Source organism: Trichechus manatus, unplaced genomic scaffold (genome assembly GCF_000243295.1).
Source record: "Trichechus manatus latirostris isolate Lorelei unplaced genomic scaffold, TriManLat1.0 scaffold00020, whole genome shotgun sequence".
Taxonomy (NCBI): domain Eukaryota; kingdom Metazoa; phylum Chordata; class Mammalia; order Sirenia; family Trichechidae; genus Trichechus; species Trichechus manatus.
In genome coordinates this window covers 13890734-13908680 of record NW_004443956.1, presented here as the reverse complement: position 1 = coordinate 13908680, position 17947 = coordinate 13890734, and the positions used below count along the sequence as shown (strand labels likewise).

The 17947-nt window shown below is 41.3% G+C and overlaps 1 protein-coding gene across 1 annotated transcript in view; it reads right to left on the bottom strand.

Annotated features, from left to right (window-relative positions):
* Positions 1–17108, bottom strand: part of GALNTL5 (polypeptide N-acetylgalactosaminyltransferase like 5) — an 87024-nt gene extending 69916 nt beyond the window's left edge. Inside the window, exons 1-2 of the mRNA XM_004372751.2 lie at positions 17008–17108; positions 9255–9532 (exon numbers count right to left, since the gene is read on the bottom strand). Coding sequence (XP_004372808.1) covers positions 9255–9493 — 239 coding nt within the window. The 5' untranslated portion in view covers positions 9494–9532; positions 17008–17108. The remainder of the gene's footprint in view (positions 1–9254; positions 9533–17007) is intronic.
* Between the last annotated feature and the right edge of the window lie 839 nt (positions 17109–17947).

Below are 17947 nucleotides of genomic sequence, written 5' to 3'. Positions count from 1 at the left end.
CTTGAAGAGTTCTGTATATTAGTCTTTTGTATTCTGCTTCTGGTAATTCCAAGAAATTTTCTTCCTGTAGAAAATTTCTAGATTCTTTATTTTGGGAGCTTGCTGAAGCCATTATGGTTTTACTCTTTGTGTGATTTGATATTGACTGTTGTCCACGAGCCATCAATAAGTTATTATATTTATTTATTTCATGTTTGCTTACTGTGTCCTAGCTTCTTGTTTTGTTTTGATATGCTCATACGAGCTAGTTTGATTATTGGCCCCTTTGAAGCTCTAACGTCCTGTCACCGGGTGGTTAGATCTGTTACTAAGTATGTGAGTGCAGGAGTTCCACCCACTCCTCCTGTATGGATTCAGCTCAGGTGCCCAAGTAGATAGCCACCAAGCGTGTGATATAGGCTCTCACTTACAGTCCTTGATAGGCATGGGTGATTGGTGTAGGCAGAGGCATCTGGCTGTAGCAGGGAGACACACTCTGAGCAAGGCAGGGGGCTGATGGCCACCCCTGAGTGTCCAGGAGGAAGATGTGTTCCTGTTCCCTACAGTGCGTAGGTGGGTTGCAGCTGGACTATGAGCACCTAATGCTGTTGGATGCAAGGACTGGGGGGCACCTCTTATTCATGGGTCCCTATCGCAGGTGGCTAGGTGGCATGGGTGGAGCCACCAGTCCTCAGGCCCCTATTGTGGGTAGGTGAAGACCCTGCTTAATGGGCAGATCAGTGTCAAATGTCATGAACCAGCCACTTTGCAGCTGAAATACTTGAAGTTAGACTTCAGGTATATAACCTGTTATACTGTGGTAATGAGGGCCTACGCTGTTGAAATGGGCCCACACAAGTCTAAGGGGAAAGGCACTCAAAGTCCGTGGATCCTTTAGGCCTGTGCCTAGGCAAAGGAGCTGTACCTATCCTGGGTTCCTGGCTTAGGGGAGCCTGCAGTTTATTTTTTCCCATTTGTTAATTTGTTCACTCTCCAAGGCAGGGAGAAAGGCTCCGGGTGTGAGACAGATCCTACTTCTGGCCCAGGGGACTCAGCAATTTCTGAAGGCAGTCCGGGACCCAGTGAAGAGCAGGGAGTGGGGAGGTAAATGGGAGAGAGGTTTTCCCCTAAGGGGGTTGTTTTTGATCCACGTGGTAGGCCAGACAAATTACTTATCTTTCACGGCTCGAGGGCTGCTTCTCACTGGTTCTGGGTGATTGAATAGACTCTCTGGTGCTGGGACTCTCCCGGTGCGGAAAACACGCCTCCTGAGCATGGCTGCTTGCCTGCCTCACCACTGATGCCTGAGCTGCTCAGGCCTGAAAGGCTCAGGCTCTGGCTGGGTTGGGTCTGGGAACTCCTCGTTGCTTCCGAACCATCTCTCCCACCCCCTGCCATTCAGTTTGGTTCCTCAACTCTGCCTTTGATGTTTCAGTCTCCCAGATTGCCATATATAATTGATTCAATTATTTCTTTGGGTCTTTGTTGTAAGAGGGTCCACTGAAAGCATCTGACTACTCTGCCATCTTGGCCTCGCCTCTGGTACAACCATTTTGGAAAATGATATGGCACTTCCTTAAAAGGCTAGAAATAGAAATACCATACAATCTATGAATCCCCCTCCTAGGATATCCTAGAGAAATAAGACCCTCATACAAATAGACATATACACCCCAATGTTCATTGCAGTATTATTCATAATAGCAAAAAGATGGACACAACCTAAGTACTCATCAACAGATGAATGGATAAACAAACCATGGTACATATACACAATGGAATAATACAAAATAGTAAAGAAGAATGATGAATTGGTGAAATATCTCACAACATGGATAAATCTGGAGGGCATTATGCTGAATGAAATAAGTCTATCACAGAAGGGCAAAACTGTAAGAGACTACTATTATAAAAACACATGAAAAGGTTTACACACAGAAAGAAATAATCTTTAATGGTTACGAGGGGGGTAGGGAGGGAAAAACACTAACTAGACAATAGATAGGTGGTAACTTTGGTGAAGGGTAAGACAGTACACAATACTGGGGATGTCAGCACAATTTGACTAAGGCAATATTATGGCAGCTTCATAGACACATCCAAACTCCCTGAGGGACAGAATTACTGGGCTGAGGGGTAGGGACTACAGTCTTGGGGGATATCTAGCTCGATTGGCATAATATAGTTTATGAAGAAAATGTTCTACACCCTCCTTTGGTGAGTAGCATCTGGGGTCTTAAAAGCTTGTAAGCAGTCATCTAAGATACGTGTACCAGTCCCACCCTGTCCGGAGCTAGGAAGAATGAAGAAAACCATAGACACAAGGGAAAGACTAGTCCAAAGGACTAATGGACCACAAGCACCACAGCCTCCACCAGACTGAGTCCAGCACAACTAGATGGTGCCTGGCTACCACTACCAACTACTGACAGGGATCACAATAGAGGGTCCTCAACAGATCTGTAGAAAAATATAGCACAAAATACAAACTCATGAAAAAGATCAGACTTACTGGTCTGACAGAGACTGGAGAAACCCTGAGAGTATGTCCCCCAGACACCCTTTTAACTCACTCCTGAGTTTCACCCTTGAGCCAAAGGTTAGACAAGCCTGTAAAACAAACAATAACACACATAGTTCAACCATGTGCACACCAGCCTGGGGGCAAGGATGACAAAGCAGGAGTTGACAAGAAAGCTGGACGAATGGAAATGGGGAACCCAAGGTTGAGAAGGAGAGAGTGTTCACACATCATGGAGTTGGCAACCAATGTCACAAATCAATTTGTGTATTGTTTAATTAGAAACTAATTTTCTCTGTAAACTTTCACCTAAAGCTCAATAAAAAAAATGTGTGCAGTCTACATATATAGCACTACATGTACTTTTACATATATATATGTGTATGTATTTCTCTTTATGTATATGTACTATCAAGGAACTTCACGGCATCAATTTTTAGTTGTAAAGAAATTGGCATCAACCTAAATGTCCATCAACTGGGTATGGTTAAATAAAATCTGATGCATTCGTACAACCACTAAACAATCCGGTAGAGCTACAAGTTTTTAGCTAAAAAGATTACCCTAATGTACTGTTAAAATCAAAAAGAAAATTGCATGTAAGAATCATAGAGAAAAATTGATATATATCAAAATGTTGAGAATTTGCCTCTTTTGGGTGAGCAAGAGGGTGGAGAGGAAAGAATTTCTCTTATATATGTTGGAGATGATACACACACACACACACACATCACATACACATCCACTCCTCACTTATTGACATGGTTAGGTTTCAAAGACCAGGACTACATCATTACCTAACTGCCAAATTACATCATTACCTAACTGCCAAATTACATCATTACATAACTGCCAGAATACATCATTACATAGTTGCCAAACTACATCATTATATAACTGCCAAACCACTGAGAATCATGGCCCATCCAAGTTGACACATAACCTTAACCATCACAGCCAGCATTACTCTTGCCTCACACCTCGGCATTTGTTAGTGACAGACGTATGTTGTTAATGTGCAAAATAGTTGAATAGTAGATTCTTTACTATTGTCATAAATGCAAAATGTTGGATAATGAGATAGTCGATAAAAGAGGAGTAGGTGTATATATGTACAAGCATATCTAAAAGATATGTGAGTTCAATTACAGACCACTGCAATAAAGTGAATATTGCAATAAAGCATGTCACATGAACTTTTTAGTTTCCCAGTGCATATAAAAGTTATGTTTTTACTATATTGTAGTCTATTAAGTGTGCAATAACATTATGTATAAAAAAACTACATACCTTAATTAGAAAATACCTTATTGCTAAAAATGCTAACCATCATCTGAGCCTTCCTCTTTTTGCTGGTGGAGGGTCTTGCCTCAATATTGATGGCTGCTGACTGATCAGGGTAGTGGCTGCTGAAGGTTGGGGTGGCTCTGGCAATTTAATAAAATAAGATAACAGTGAAGTTTGCCTCATTGATTGACTCTTCCTTTCACAAAAGATTTCTCTGTAGCATGTGATGCTCTTTGAGAGCATTTTATATACAGTAGAACTTCTTTCAAAATTGAAGTCAATCCTCTCAAACCCTGCTACTGCTTTATCAACTTAGTTTATGTAATATTCTAAATCCTTTGTTGTCATTTCAATAATGTTCATCACATCTTCACCAGGAGTAGATCCCATCTCAAGAAACCACCTTCTTTGCTCATCCATAAGAAGCAACTCCTCATCCATTAGTTTTATCATGAGATTGCAGTAGTTCAGTCACATCTTCAGGCTCCACTTCTAATTCTAGTTCTCTTGCTATTTCCACCACATTTGCAGTTACTTCCTCCATTCAAGTCTTGAACCCTTGAAAGTTATCCATGTGGATTGTAATCAACTTCTTCCAAAGTCCTGATAATGTTGATATTTTGACCTTCTCCCATGAATCACGAACGTTCTTAATGGCATCTAGAATGGTGTGAATCCTTTCCAGAAGGTTTTCAATTTACTTTGCCCAGATCTATCAGAGGAATCACTACCTATGGCAGCTATACTTTACAAAATATATTTCTTAAATACTAAGACTTGAAAGTCAAAATTACTCCTTGATCCATGGGCTGCAGAATGGATGTTGTGTTAGCAGGCATGAAAGCAACATTAATTTCCTTGTACATCTCCATTAGAGCTCTTGGGTGACCAGGTGCATTGTCAATGAGCAGTAATATTTTGAAAAACATCTTTTTATGAGCAGTAGGCCTCAACAGTGGGCTTAAAATATTCAGTAAACCATGTTGTAAACAGATGTGCTGTCATCCAGGCTTTGCTTTTCCATTTATAGAGCACAGGCAGAGTAGATTTAGCATAATTCTTAAGGGCCCTAGGATTTTCAGAATGGTAAATGAGCATTGGCTTCAACTTAAAGTTACCAGCTGCATTAGCCCCTAACAAAAGAGTTAGCCTGTCCTTTGAAACTTTGAAGCCAGGTATTGACTTCTCCTCTCTAGCGATGAAAGTCCTAAATGGCATCTTCTTCCAATATAAGGCTGTTTCATCTACACTGAAAACCTGTTGTTTAGCATAGCCACCTTCGTCAGTTAGCTAGATCTTCTGGGTAACTTGCTGCAGCTTCTACATCAGCACTTGCTGCTTCACCTTACTCTTTTATGTTTTGGAGACAACTTCTTTCCTTAAACCTCATGAACCAACTTCTGCTAGCTTCAAACTTTTCTTCTGCAGCTTCCTCACCTCTCTTAGCCTTCATACAATTGAAGAGAGTTAGGGTCTTGCTCTGGATTAGGCTTTGGCTTAAGGGAGTGTTGTGGCTGGTTTGATCTTCTATTCAGACCACTAAAACTTTCTTCATATCAGCAAAAAGCTGTTTAGTTTTCTGATCATTCATGTGTTCACTGGAGCAGCACTTTTAATTTCCTTTGTATATACAACCTGGTTAACTGTTGGGAGCAAGAGGCCTAGCTTTTAGCCTATCCTGGCTTTTGACCTATCCCGGCTTTTGACATGCCTTCCTCACTAAGCTTAATCATTTCTAGCTTTTGACTTAAAGTGAGAGATGTGCGACTCTTCCTTTCACTTGAACACTTAGAGACCATTGTAGGGTTATTAATTGGCCGAATTTCAATATTGTCCTGTCTCAGGGAATAGGGAGGCCTGAGGAGAGGGAGAGAGACAAGAGAACGGCTGTTTGATGGAGCAGTCAGAACACACATTTATCGATGAAGTTTGCCATCTTACATGGGCACAGTTTGTGGCACCCCAAAACAATTACAATAGTAACATCAAAGATCGCTGATCACAGATCACCATAACAGATATAATAATAATGAACAAGTTTGAAATAGTACAAGAATTACCAAAATGTGATAGAGATATGAAGTGAGCACGTGCTGTTGCAAAAATGGCATCGATAGACTTGCTTGATGCAGGGTTGGCACAAAACTTCAATTTATAAAAAATGCAGTATCTGTGAAGATCAATAAAGTGAAGCACAATAAAACGAGGTATGCCTGTATATATATGTGCATGGTGTGTGTGTGTATGTATATATACATATATATGTGTACATTATACACACATATGTACATAGTATATATATGCTTATATACATAATATGAATGAATTTAAGTGTTAAAATTCTGGGGAATTTCTATTTTATTGTTTTTTAAAACATTTTTTTCAAAAATATTTATAATTACATGAGACCCAAAGTTCTTAAACTTGTTCCTAAGGTAGAGACAGTAAGGAGGCCAGGACTTAACTCTCTGAGCCTCCAACCAGTCACTGACCATATTGCAGTTTCCTGAAAGAGATCTGTCCAAGCACAGGGACAGGCAATGTAACTGCTATGAGTGTACTGAGGCAGCCTCTGGGGACTACGCCTATCTCCAGGGACCCCAATACTGCTTTCACCTAGAGCAGGAGCAGGCTCTACTCTAGTCTCAGAGAGAAACACTAGTCCCTCAACCTCCTTTGCTTCTATCATCATCTGAGTGGTAAGACTTTGAGAGCCAAGACGAGGTCCAGGAGAGGGAAGGGCCCAGGAGATCTGCAAAAGAACTCCTGTGTCTCACGTATGCATCCTGTTCACTAAGGCAGGTTTAAGGCCAAAGCCTAGTCACCGAGGAGGAGGGCTATGCATATCAGAGATTCACAGAAAGTTCCTTTGGTTTCTACATCTTTAGTTTCTGCTCTTATTTTCTTCCTTCAATTTTCATCAGTTTATCTTGTTAAACTAGATCTACACATGTGTGAACATGGGAAAAAAAATCTTACAAACATAGTTATGGTGAAAAAAGCAAGTTCTAAAAGCATGTGTACAGTAGAACATTTACAATTAGTCCAGCTGTGAGGATTTTTGTTTTCTTTCATTTTTGTTTGGATCCATAATCAACACCCATGGAAGCAGCAGTCAAGAAATCAAACGATGCATTGCATTGGGCAAATCTGCTTCAAAAGACCACTTTAAAGTGTTAAAAAGGAAATATGTCACTTTAAGGACTAAGGTGCACCTGACCCAAACCTTGGTGTTTTCAATTGCCTCATATGCCTGCAAACCTGGACAATGAATAAGGAAGACCCAAGAAGAATTGATGTCTTTGAATGATGGTGTTGGAGAAGAATATAGAATATACCATGGGCTGCCAAAAGAATGAACAATTCTGACTTGGAAGAAGTACAGCTAGAATGCTCCTTGGAAGCAAGGATGACAACACTTCGTCTCACATACTTTGGACATATCAGGAGGGTTCAGTCCCTGGAGGAGGACATCATGCTCGGTAAAGTAGAGGATCAGTGAAAAAGAGAAAGATCCTTGATGAGATGGATTGACACAGTGGCTACAACAATGGGCTCAAGCATAACAACGATTATGAGGATGGCGTAGGACTGGGCAGTGTTCCGTTCTGTTGTGCATAGGGTCCCTATGGTTTGGAACCAACTCCATGGCACTTAACGACAACAACAATAGAACATTTACAAATACATTAAAAACACAGTACTACATATTGCTTAGGGATAATATACAAGAAAGTGTGAAAAGCAACTTGAGAAGGATATCCACCAATTCAGGGTAGTGACTCCCTCTGGGGTTAGAAGGAGGGAGAAAGAGGAATGAGTTTTTTTCTGTAAATAATTTCTTTAAAGAAAAAAGAAAGCTATCTGATACAAACAGAGATATAACTATGTTAAAAACTGTTAAATTTGCCTGCTGAGTATATGCATGCTTGTTTTATTGTTTGGTGCACATACGTATTATGTATATTTTAAATATTTCATAATTTAATTATTAAATTGCTCTAGAAAGGATATTTTTTGTTTTCTTTTTAAAAAAATTTTATTGTGCTTTAAGTGAAAGTTTACTTCTCAAATTAGTTTCTCATTCAAAAATTTATACACAAATTGTTTTGTGACATTGGTTGCAATCCCTGAAATGTGCCAGCACTCTCCCCCTTTCCCTGTACACCTGGGTTTCTGGTGTCCATTCATCCAGTTTTCCTGTCCCTTCCTGTCTTCTCATCTTTGCTTTTGGGCAGGTGTTGCCCATTTGGTCTCGTATACTTGATTGAACCAAGAAGCACATTCCTCACCTGAGTTATCGTTTGTTTTATAGGCCTGCCTAATCTTTGGCTGAAAAGTGGACTCTGGGAACGGCTTCAGTTCTGAGTTAGCAGGGTGTCTGGGGGCCACAGCCTCGGGGATTCCTCCAGTCTCTGTCAGACCAGTAAGTCTGGTCTTTCTTCTTGTGAGTTTGAGTTTTGTTCTACATTTTTCTCCCACTATGTCTGGGGCCCTTTATTGTGATCCCTGTCAGAGAGGATATTCTTTTACATTTCTGTGGTGCAGTGAATTATTTAATATGGCCCTTCTAGCCCTGGTGGTATAGTGGTTAAGAGCTTGGCTGCTAACCAAAACGTCGGCAGTTCAAATCCACCAGCTGCTCCTTGGAAACCCTATGGGGAAGTTCTACTCTGTCCTATAGGGTCGCTATGAGTTGGAACTGACGTAATGGTACCTAACAACACCAGTACAACAGCCATAGTCTTTGTAACTCCCAAGACGGCAAGAAGCAGTGGTAGAGAAGTATCGGCAGTAGAACCAGGAGACTGGTGTGAGACTGCGCATTGGGCTTCCTGGCCCACGGAGTAAGGCGGTTACAGTGGGTGTGCCGACCTATGAAGCCAGAGAGCTGAGCACCTTTGGGCAGGAGACTTCCTGGTGGAGTAGGGTACCTCCAGGCACTCACTGGCAGAGCTAAAGAGCTTTGTAACATTTACCCTAGCAGGGCAGAGGGCCGTCCAAGGGGCTGAGGGGCCGAGGGGCTGAGGGCCAGAGAGAGGCCTTCCTGCGGACACAGCTGAGAAGAGACTGTTCTGGTGGAAGAACTATATCCTATTTCCTGATACTGAATTGTAACCCGGTAACTTGTCTAATAAACCCCGTAATCGTGAGTATGGTCCGTGAGTTCTGTGTGGTCATTGCAATGGATTATGGAACCCAGCAGAGAGTACTGTGGGAGGGACAGATGACATCAGAACTGGTAAACTGGTTGGAGGGGAGAGGCAAGTCTGACCTCCAGGTCGTAGGAATCAGCCTTAGGCTGTTGATCTTGACTCTCCTTCCTGTCTGTGAAGCTAGAGGCGGTCAGATGCCCCCACCACACCATTTTTACAACTTTAAAACATCAAATTTGTGCTGTATTTTTCCCTTGAAATAGCTAAAAAGAAAACAAAAATACTTACGGAATATAAAAGACGGTTTCTGTTCTTTAGATTCAGCTTCATCAGGACTTTCAACTCTTAAGTGTGGTTCTGGTGTTTGCTCTGAGCCACGGGTATCTTGCTGATGCTCATTTTTTTCAAGGGACCAAATTGATTCGGGCTTCTGGATTTTCTTCTGCTCGTTGTTCCCATGATTATGGTGAAAAGAAGTAAATAACAGAGCTGTCCAGATCCCAAACATAATGGCCCCATAGAATAAACACTGAATTATGATATTTGTCATTGTAAACCTAGCATTTTTGAAGGTCCATTTTTCAATTTCCTAAATCAAAAGGATTTGAGGAAACTATATTAGATATTTCAGTGTAGGTTATCTACTTAAATTCAATTTTCAGTGTTATAAAAACAGAATCATTTTGGTATTAGTCCTTATTCTATACTTAGACAACATAAAGTGTATCATTTTTTCTACTAATTAGCAAAAAATCTTAAAACTTATATTCATAAGAGTACCCAACATCAAAATGTATAACATGCTTATAAATTATACAGTACCATTTAAAGTCATTGGCCCACACTCTGAGGGTACAGCTAAGGGAAATAACATGAGAAAAGGCTCATGGACTCATGCCCAATCCTTCTTGTAGTAACAACATAGGTCTCTATTCAAAAATCCGATTTGACACCAATCCGATGGTTACAACGTAAAAGCATACAATGTAACACGTTGGAGAGAAAGTGGGCAGTGAGAACTCTGGTCCACTGACAATGGAATTGAAAACTCGTACAACTATTTTGGCAATATTTAGTTAACATGAAGATACACATATCGTATGCCAAAGCAATTCCATCACTAGTAATATGCCCTAAAGGCACTCTCATACATATTAGATTATTTCATATGCATAAGGAGACATGTACAAGAATGCTTACTGAGGTAAAGTTTGTAAGAGTGAAAAATTAGGCACATCCTAAATTTCCCTCAACAGAAGTGATAAAGTGAGGTTATTCATTCAACAATGGAAATGAATCAACTGGAGCTAAGTGTATCAATATAGGAAAATCTTAAAAACATTGTTGAGTGAAAAGCAACAAGGGTATGCTGCTACTTACAGATATCTGCAAAACATGAAAAATAGTGCAATAGTTTATGAGTATCTCCATGTGTGGCGAATGCATAAAAAAATAGACATGTGAATGATCAACACAAATTGAGCATCGTGATCACTTCCATGGAGAAAGGATGTTGGGGAGGAGCATACAGAGCTCTACTGTATTCGTGATGTTTATCTTTTCAAGAGTTCTGAAGCAAATATGGCAAAATGGTGAGATCTGATAAGCTTGTTGACATGTACACAGAGTGTTCATGATCTTTTCTCTGTATCTCCCTTATGTTTGAAATATTTCATAATTTATCAGAAAAGAAAAAAGAGAAGGGTGAAAAAGAAAGTCTTAAGAGGCTGCCTTTGGAGGGGATAGATTAAATTTGAGCATGTGTCTTCTCTTGATTCCACTCTGAATAAAAACCAAATGAGAAACTCTCATGCGTAGAGAGTGGGAGAGGGGACATCAGTGGGTTCGAGGTTTCAACAGATGTCTGGAAGACAGAAAGCCATTGGAAGTGTGGTAACTAATTAGGAAGGGCAGGTGAGTGTGCGGTGAGAGGTAATTTGAAGTAGAACTGAGTCTAGCCTACCCTGGAGAAGCACAGGGCTTGGAAGCAATGTGTCAGGTGAGGCAAGGGGAGGCTTTTGGAGAGTCCTCAAGTTTATACAGAAAACAGCCAACCTCCTCCACCTGTCTTTGTGCAGAGAAGTCAGAGCAGGAGGCTGGCTGGCGGTTTCTTCTCTGGAGAAATGGAGCTGTCGAGGCTCAGCCTCTCCAGCCACAGTGAGAAGCAGGAAGGAAGCTTGGGCTGAACACAGGGGGTCATTTTAAACATGAGAAGGTGGAATACTAGCCTCACTCAGTCTCTCTCCTGCCTCGCACACAGGACCCTGGCAGCCAGGTTGCTGTAACTGAGGTATGAGGCAGGAGAAGCCCTATAGACAAAAAGACTTCCACATCCTGGAATGTGAATTCTTCAGACAGCAGCTGAGCCCATCCAATCACCTTGAGAACAACATGCCTCTGAACAGCTCCACCCTAACACTGAGAGAACTCACCAACTGTTGAATCAGTTGCTGTGGAGTTGACCCTGACTCATGGCAACCTCATGTGTACCAGAGTAGAACCGTGCTCCATAGGGTTTTGAGTGGCTGATTTTTTGGAAGGAGATTGCCAGGTCTTTCTTCTGAGACACCTCTGGGTGAACTCAAACCTCCAACCTTTAGGTTAGCAGCCAAGCACATTAACCATTTGTACCACCCAGGAACAGCCAGCTGTTTAGTCTCACTTTTAAACTGCAATGGAAAGCCAAGGATTGATTGAGACTTTTGAGGAAGGTCTCCAAAAAAGAAGAAAATACAGACAGAACCAGAAAAGGGAAACAAGCAACTGAAAACATTTTAAAAATCCAAACACTAATTCTGATTGCTCAGAGAGGATAGTACATTCATAAAACAAGAAAAGCAGGCTTTGGGGGAAAAAAAGGAACAAAAGAGACCGTTGGAAATTTAAAACATGATTGCTAAAGTTTAAAAAATCATTAGAAGTTCGGAAAATGTGAAAGTAATATTCTGAAGAGCACAAATAAAAATGACAGAGATGGAAAATATAAGGAAAAAAATGTAAGACTTGGTGTATCAAACTGGGAGGTATAACAACCAACTAATAATAAAAGTGCCAAAGAGAGGTCAGAGAAAAATGAATATTATCAAATAAAGAATACAAAACTGAAAAAGCCCACAGAACGTCTGACACAATGAATCAGAAAAGCTCCTAAAAGCTTGGAGTGAGCGAAGTTGGTGACATATACAAGGAGAATCAGAATGATATCAAATTCTCAACAGCCACATTAGATTCTACAAGACTATAGAGCAATGCCTTAAAAATTCCAAGGTAAAATTATATTCAATCTAGAATTCTATACCCAGCTGACAATGTAGAATTTTACCTGAGCCCCGTGATACTGGAAAACAGAGAAGGTGGAAGAAATCCTTCCATTCTTTGTGTTCCAAAAATGGCTCACTGCAAAGATCCACCCTCCCCAGTATAGCTAAGATAAGACTCACGGATGCCCCCTTGTTTGCCCGTGACAAGGCCAGACCCAGTCTCTCCAAATTCCCAGTCTTAGCCTCATAAATGACTAGCTGAACTGGTCATTCCCACTGATCAATCGGAACAAAATGCTTATTAACCAGACCCTAGTTAAGATTCTCTCCTTCCCCTAGGTCCTCAACTTGGCCTACCCTTGGCCTGAGCCAGCACACAGCCCTCCTTAATGATCCCTCCTGGAGAATAGGCTAGCCCCAGCATAAAACGTTCTCGGAACTACTGTCTGATCACACCACGTGTTCATCCCACTTCCCCACACCCAGTTCTTTCTAGCCTTGTCTACTCCTTTCTCTCTATAAAAAGAAAAACCCCTTTTGCCTAACTCTTGAGACACTTGCTGATCTTATGGTCATAGTGTTCTCCTTATGGCAATAGATCCTCCTTCCCGTATTGCAATAGTCCTTTTCCCTCCTTTGCAATAATCCTTGTGGATAAAGTCTCTCTTTACTAAGTCCAAATTATTATTATTTTTTGACACAGCCAAAAATAAATCCAGCTTGAGAGTGGAATAAACATATTTTTAGAAGTGTAAGAATTTAGAAAAAAATTCTAAGAAAAAAACATTTCTTGGGAAACTACATTTGGATTGTAAATACCAATAAAACAAAGAGTAAATAGGGAAGACATGGAACCCAGGAAAGTGGACTGAACCAGGAGAGGCAAAGAGAAGTCTCAGCTGTCAGCCGTGCAGCAGGCCTGGAGAACAGCCAGCCCCTACGGGAGCAGAGACTGGGAACTCTGGGTGGGTCACCCACACCCCCTAAATGGAGGTGGATCAAAGGAATATCTGATTTGATGGATTACTCGGGATGGGGACATGTAGGTAGATGACATATCTGATGGTGAAAAAAGGAACAATATTTGTACAGCAAAAAGGACACAAACATGGATTGCTGTTTTAACCAAAAAAATCACATAGATTTATTGGGAAAACAAAGTAGAAAAAATGGAGGTCATGTAAGAAAAATGAAGTAGATGTATTAAATAAATCAAGAAGTAGAAGTCTAAGAATATTATTTAAAATATGAAAATAACTTGTCATAAGAAACATTGAAGGGTCAAAGTGGTTGATTCTAGCGAGTTGAATTGGGGGTTAGTGTGGGGATCGGGCGGGGACTGGATGATTTTCTGTAAAAGATTTTGTTTTTATTTTTTATATCTATGCATTACTTTGGAAAACATTTTAAAAATAAAGATTAAAAAGAGGTTAAAAGTGAGAAGAAGCAAACAGTGTCCATCAAATAGCACAAATAATGGAGAATACCCAAATACTACAGCTTCAGTCTCTCTACCCCAGCACCTTTAAGTCACATAGACATCTCCTGTGTGAAAAAGTAATGAGTGGAATGAACTCCAAGCACTCCAGTTCAATTCATGGTCTAAGACCTTCCAGCTTTGTTTCCTCCTTCTTTTCTCTGATAAATTCATGCGTCTTCCTGGCATTTGGATGTTTAGTATTGCTCCTATTTCTAGCCTTTTACTGACTTGAGAACAGGATTTGGCTTCCATAGTTTTGACCTTTGGCATTTCTGAGGAACTAGTCTGAATGTAGATTCTAGCTCTTACTGATCTTGTTCATTTAGAAAATCCAGGTGAGAGAACTTTGTGGTGAAATGGGTTCCTTTACGTGGCCTTTTGTCTTGTTGTTTGGAAAAACAGCTTGAGAGATTTTTCCTCCAAGCCCTCGGGAGTTAACTTGCTCTAGTTTTCTACCCCAGAGGGTTTGTTACATTTCCTGGGTAAATTGTAAACAACTTGGTTTGAAACTTTTTGTCTGGTCCTGGGCTGCAGCCTGCCCTGTGATTGGTATGCATCTTGCATAGGGATACTATGCAAGTGAAGTGACTATGACCATGTAAATTGAGTTAGTATAGCCTACTATGCAAATAAAGTGTCTGTGGCCTAACAAAAGGGGATTGGTCAGTTTGTGGCCCTTGGGGGTGGGGTGGGGGGGCATGCCTTGAAATTGACAAGGAGTTTGTGTATATATGCAGCCATCCCCACCGAAGTTTGAGACAGGAAGCAGACAGAAGCAGAAGGAAGAGAGAAGAGAGAAGAAGCAGAGAGAGACGAGGCAAGGAACCTCCTTAAAGAGCTATAACGTGGGTCAAGAGCTGTAATGCTGAAGATGGCAACAGGCCCAGAAGGGGCCCAGCAGCCAAGCCAGTGATGACAGATGGCAGGGGCAAGAGGAGCCTGTCCTCAGGGGGGTGAGAGGATGCCTGCATGGTTGAGAGTTGCCGAGAGAGCTGTCCTGCACTGAAAAAGGGAGACTTTGTCTACATGCTCCCTGATCCTGATCCTGATTTGTAGCCTGTTGATCCAAATCCTGAGTTGTACCCTGTTACTTCCTTAATAAACTACGTAACTGTAAATATGCTCTGTGAGTTCTGTGTGGCCATTGCAACAGATTATCAAATCCAGAAGAGAAGTAGAGAGTGCTGTGGGAGGGACAGCTGGTATCAGAATTGGTAACAAGGTTGGAGGGTGGAGGCATGCCTGACCGCCACCTCATGGGAATCAGCTTTGGGCTGATCCTGGTCATTATCCTCCCTGAAGTTAGACAGGTTCTGACCCTACTACTACCATTTTACAAACGTATTGACCAGAACACTTCTGTGGCATCAAATTACTAGAACAGGGCCTTGCTCCCCTCACCTCCCTACCCCAAAGTGACCTGAACACACCTGGATAAAATGTGCAGTAGGGGCTGTGCTCTGTCACCCAGATCCCCTCTTTGGGACTGAGACACCCATCCCCCAACTGCTGGGACTATTGGCTGCTGACAGCTCACAGCTGAGTTCCTTCTCAAGAATCACCATTAGTGGAAGCAAACTGCTTCACCCAGGTTACACCTTCTCCTTGTGGAAACTTGAATTCAAAGGCTGGTCAATGGGCCCAACCCCCTTGTCTGAACCCTAAGGAACCATCCCAGCCCCAGAGCTGCCATGGGGTTGGCAGAGGCCCTTCTTGCAACTGCATTACAGTCCAACCCCTTACTCTGCTTGGCCCTGCTTCTCTCACTTCCATGCAGGTATTGTTCCCAGATGCACTCCCCAGAATACTTCTGCAGGCAAATCTCTGTCTCAAAGTTTGTTTCCTGGGGAACTCCACCAACAGTTGGTACTGGGAGCCTTCATAGGGAACAGGCTCTGACAGGGGATTTGAGAGCTGGTATGTGGTGGTATGTGGAGTGTCGAGTCGATAACCCTGGTGGGCTGATCTGGGTACCTGCTAAAATCTCACTGATGGTAGAGTGGGATGTAATACTGGTGGAAAGGAATGCTCTGGTTGGCGCAATGGAGAGATAGGGGAGTAGTAATTATAAATACTATGGAATTAGATGACTATTGTTAAGTGCTGTTGATGTATTTGAGAGAGGCAATGAGAGGCTAAGGGTGATTAATCACCAATTTAAGTCAAAATATCAGAATCAGAGGGCCTCCTTAGTAGCACATGAAGGAACTCTCATCTCCCACAACCAACGGAAAAAGCTGAGAACCATTCCAAGGACTTGATTATAAGGTCCGAGGAAGCTTCAATTCTCAATCTTGGCTAGTCTATCCAGGGAAGGAGTGAGACTCTGAGGCTTGGGCAGGGCCATCTGAGTGGAAATGCACTGGAGAACCTTGAAACCCTAGAGCCTTGGGAACACTCTGGGCCTACAGAAATGGCCTACTCCTTTTTATTACAGGCCAGCTCTCCACCTTTGCTTGAAGACAGTACAGAAGCCTCTGCTTTGTGAAGCAACACATGCCCTCTCTCAAGATCTACCTCCAATCTCCTCCTGGCTATTGGATCAATAACTACGGTCACACATTACCTGGTGGGAAAGTGTTAGGCCTGCCAAGAGAAGAAAGAGAATATACACCCCAAGGGAGTTGCAGAACCCAGCCATCATGTGCCGTCAGGAGCTGGGAATATATGGGAATGGGTCCTGAAGGTACTCCATCAAGGGAGGTGGAGTTGTGGGAGGTGGGAGATAAAGATGGTTAGGGAGAGTTTACTAACATAGGAAACTTCTCCACAAGAAAATTTCTTTGAATAAATGAGTAACACTTTAGAAATGAAACATTCGATTATGAAAGAAAAAGTATCAAAGGTAAAAGAGAAGAAGATAACTTCTAATTAGGAAAAATGGGTTGATTAAAATAGCTGAAAAGAGAATGAAGCAGCTTTAACTCATATCAGCACCATATCTTTCTATTAAATGTCTAAATTGTGAGAGATTTCTGTTCTAACTTTATTCAAAAACCAAAAACCATCAAAAGCCAGTTAAAGGAGAAAATAGGTGAGAGAAGGCAACCAATTTTAATACACAAAATATACAAATGTATTTATATGATAGAATTATTACTGAAAAATAAAATCTCTGTTCACTAGAAGGATGCTACTATATTAAGAAAACTTCGGGGAAATTTTGAACACGTGTGAACATTTTTCTCATTAATAATTTTCTTATATTACATTTTCTTAAAGTAGAGCTCACACTAATTCTCTGGCATATGTTCCCCTCCCCCATCCCCCAGCTCCCATCCCTGGCCGACATACACTCCCCAAAGTATAGAAAACCTGTCCTACCAAGAGATAGATGTAGGAGGTCTGTGATGGGCTTTTCAGCTCTGTCTCCTCAGAAGGAAATCATGTTCAGTTATTTTCACTCAAATATGCTGAATTCACATGCTACAAACATAATACAGAATTAATTTGTAAAGCATATTTCAATGATGATTTGTATTAGTAAATCCAATTTTAAGTGCATTCAGGAAACTTGAGAGTTAATTTAAAAAATCTTGTTAAGAAGAAAAGAAAGCAGCCAACAACTATGCCCCCGTCAAAAAAAAAAAAAAAAAAAACAACCAACAACGCTAAATCTGGATTTAATTGTCCGAGTTGTTTTAAAATGTGAGTCTTTTGAGTAGGGAAAACATGACTATGCTTTAGACAATGTCACAACTAATTTTTCTGTAGAAACATCTGTATTTTTTAATTACTAGCTTTCCTCGGACAATCTTAGTACTGATTTTCATGTAAGATCTATGACTTTCTAGCTAGGTTTTTAAAATAAGTAATATGTTAAACTAGTATAAATTTCAAGAGGCACAAGGGGATAAATAATGAAAATTGGTCCTATTTTTCAAGTACTAAATTCATTACAATGCCTACTCCTCCTCAAGGGTGGTATAACGCAGCCTGGGGACTTCTCTTCACTCCTGTGTTTTAAAAAGCAAATCTTTTTAATCCCCATCCTTGGGGCCCGCATGGCATCCAAGATTCAGTGATTACACTAGAGGCGGAAGGAGCTTGCCCAACATCTTTGTCCACCTTCTACCCCACGGAGCTCACTCGCCTACCATTGAGATGGCTGTCCTGTAATAGATGTATTTGCCGTGCAGAGTCATAAGCGAGATGAGGCAGGGACTCTGGTGAATGAGCTGGGAGATGTCACTTCTTCCTGAACGACTCACTTTGTAGGCCTGGATTCTGAGCTAGTGCTAACTGTGCCAGCAGCCTGCCTGGT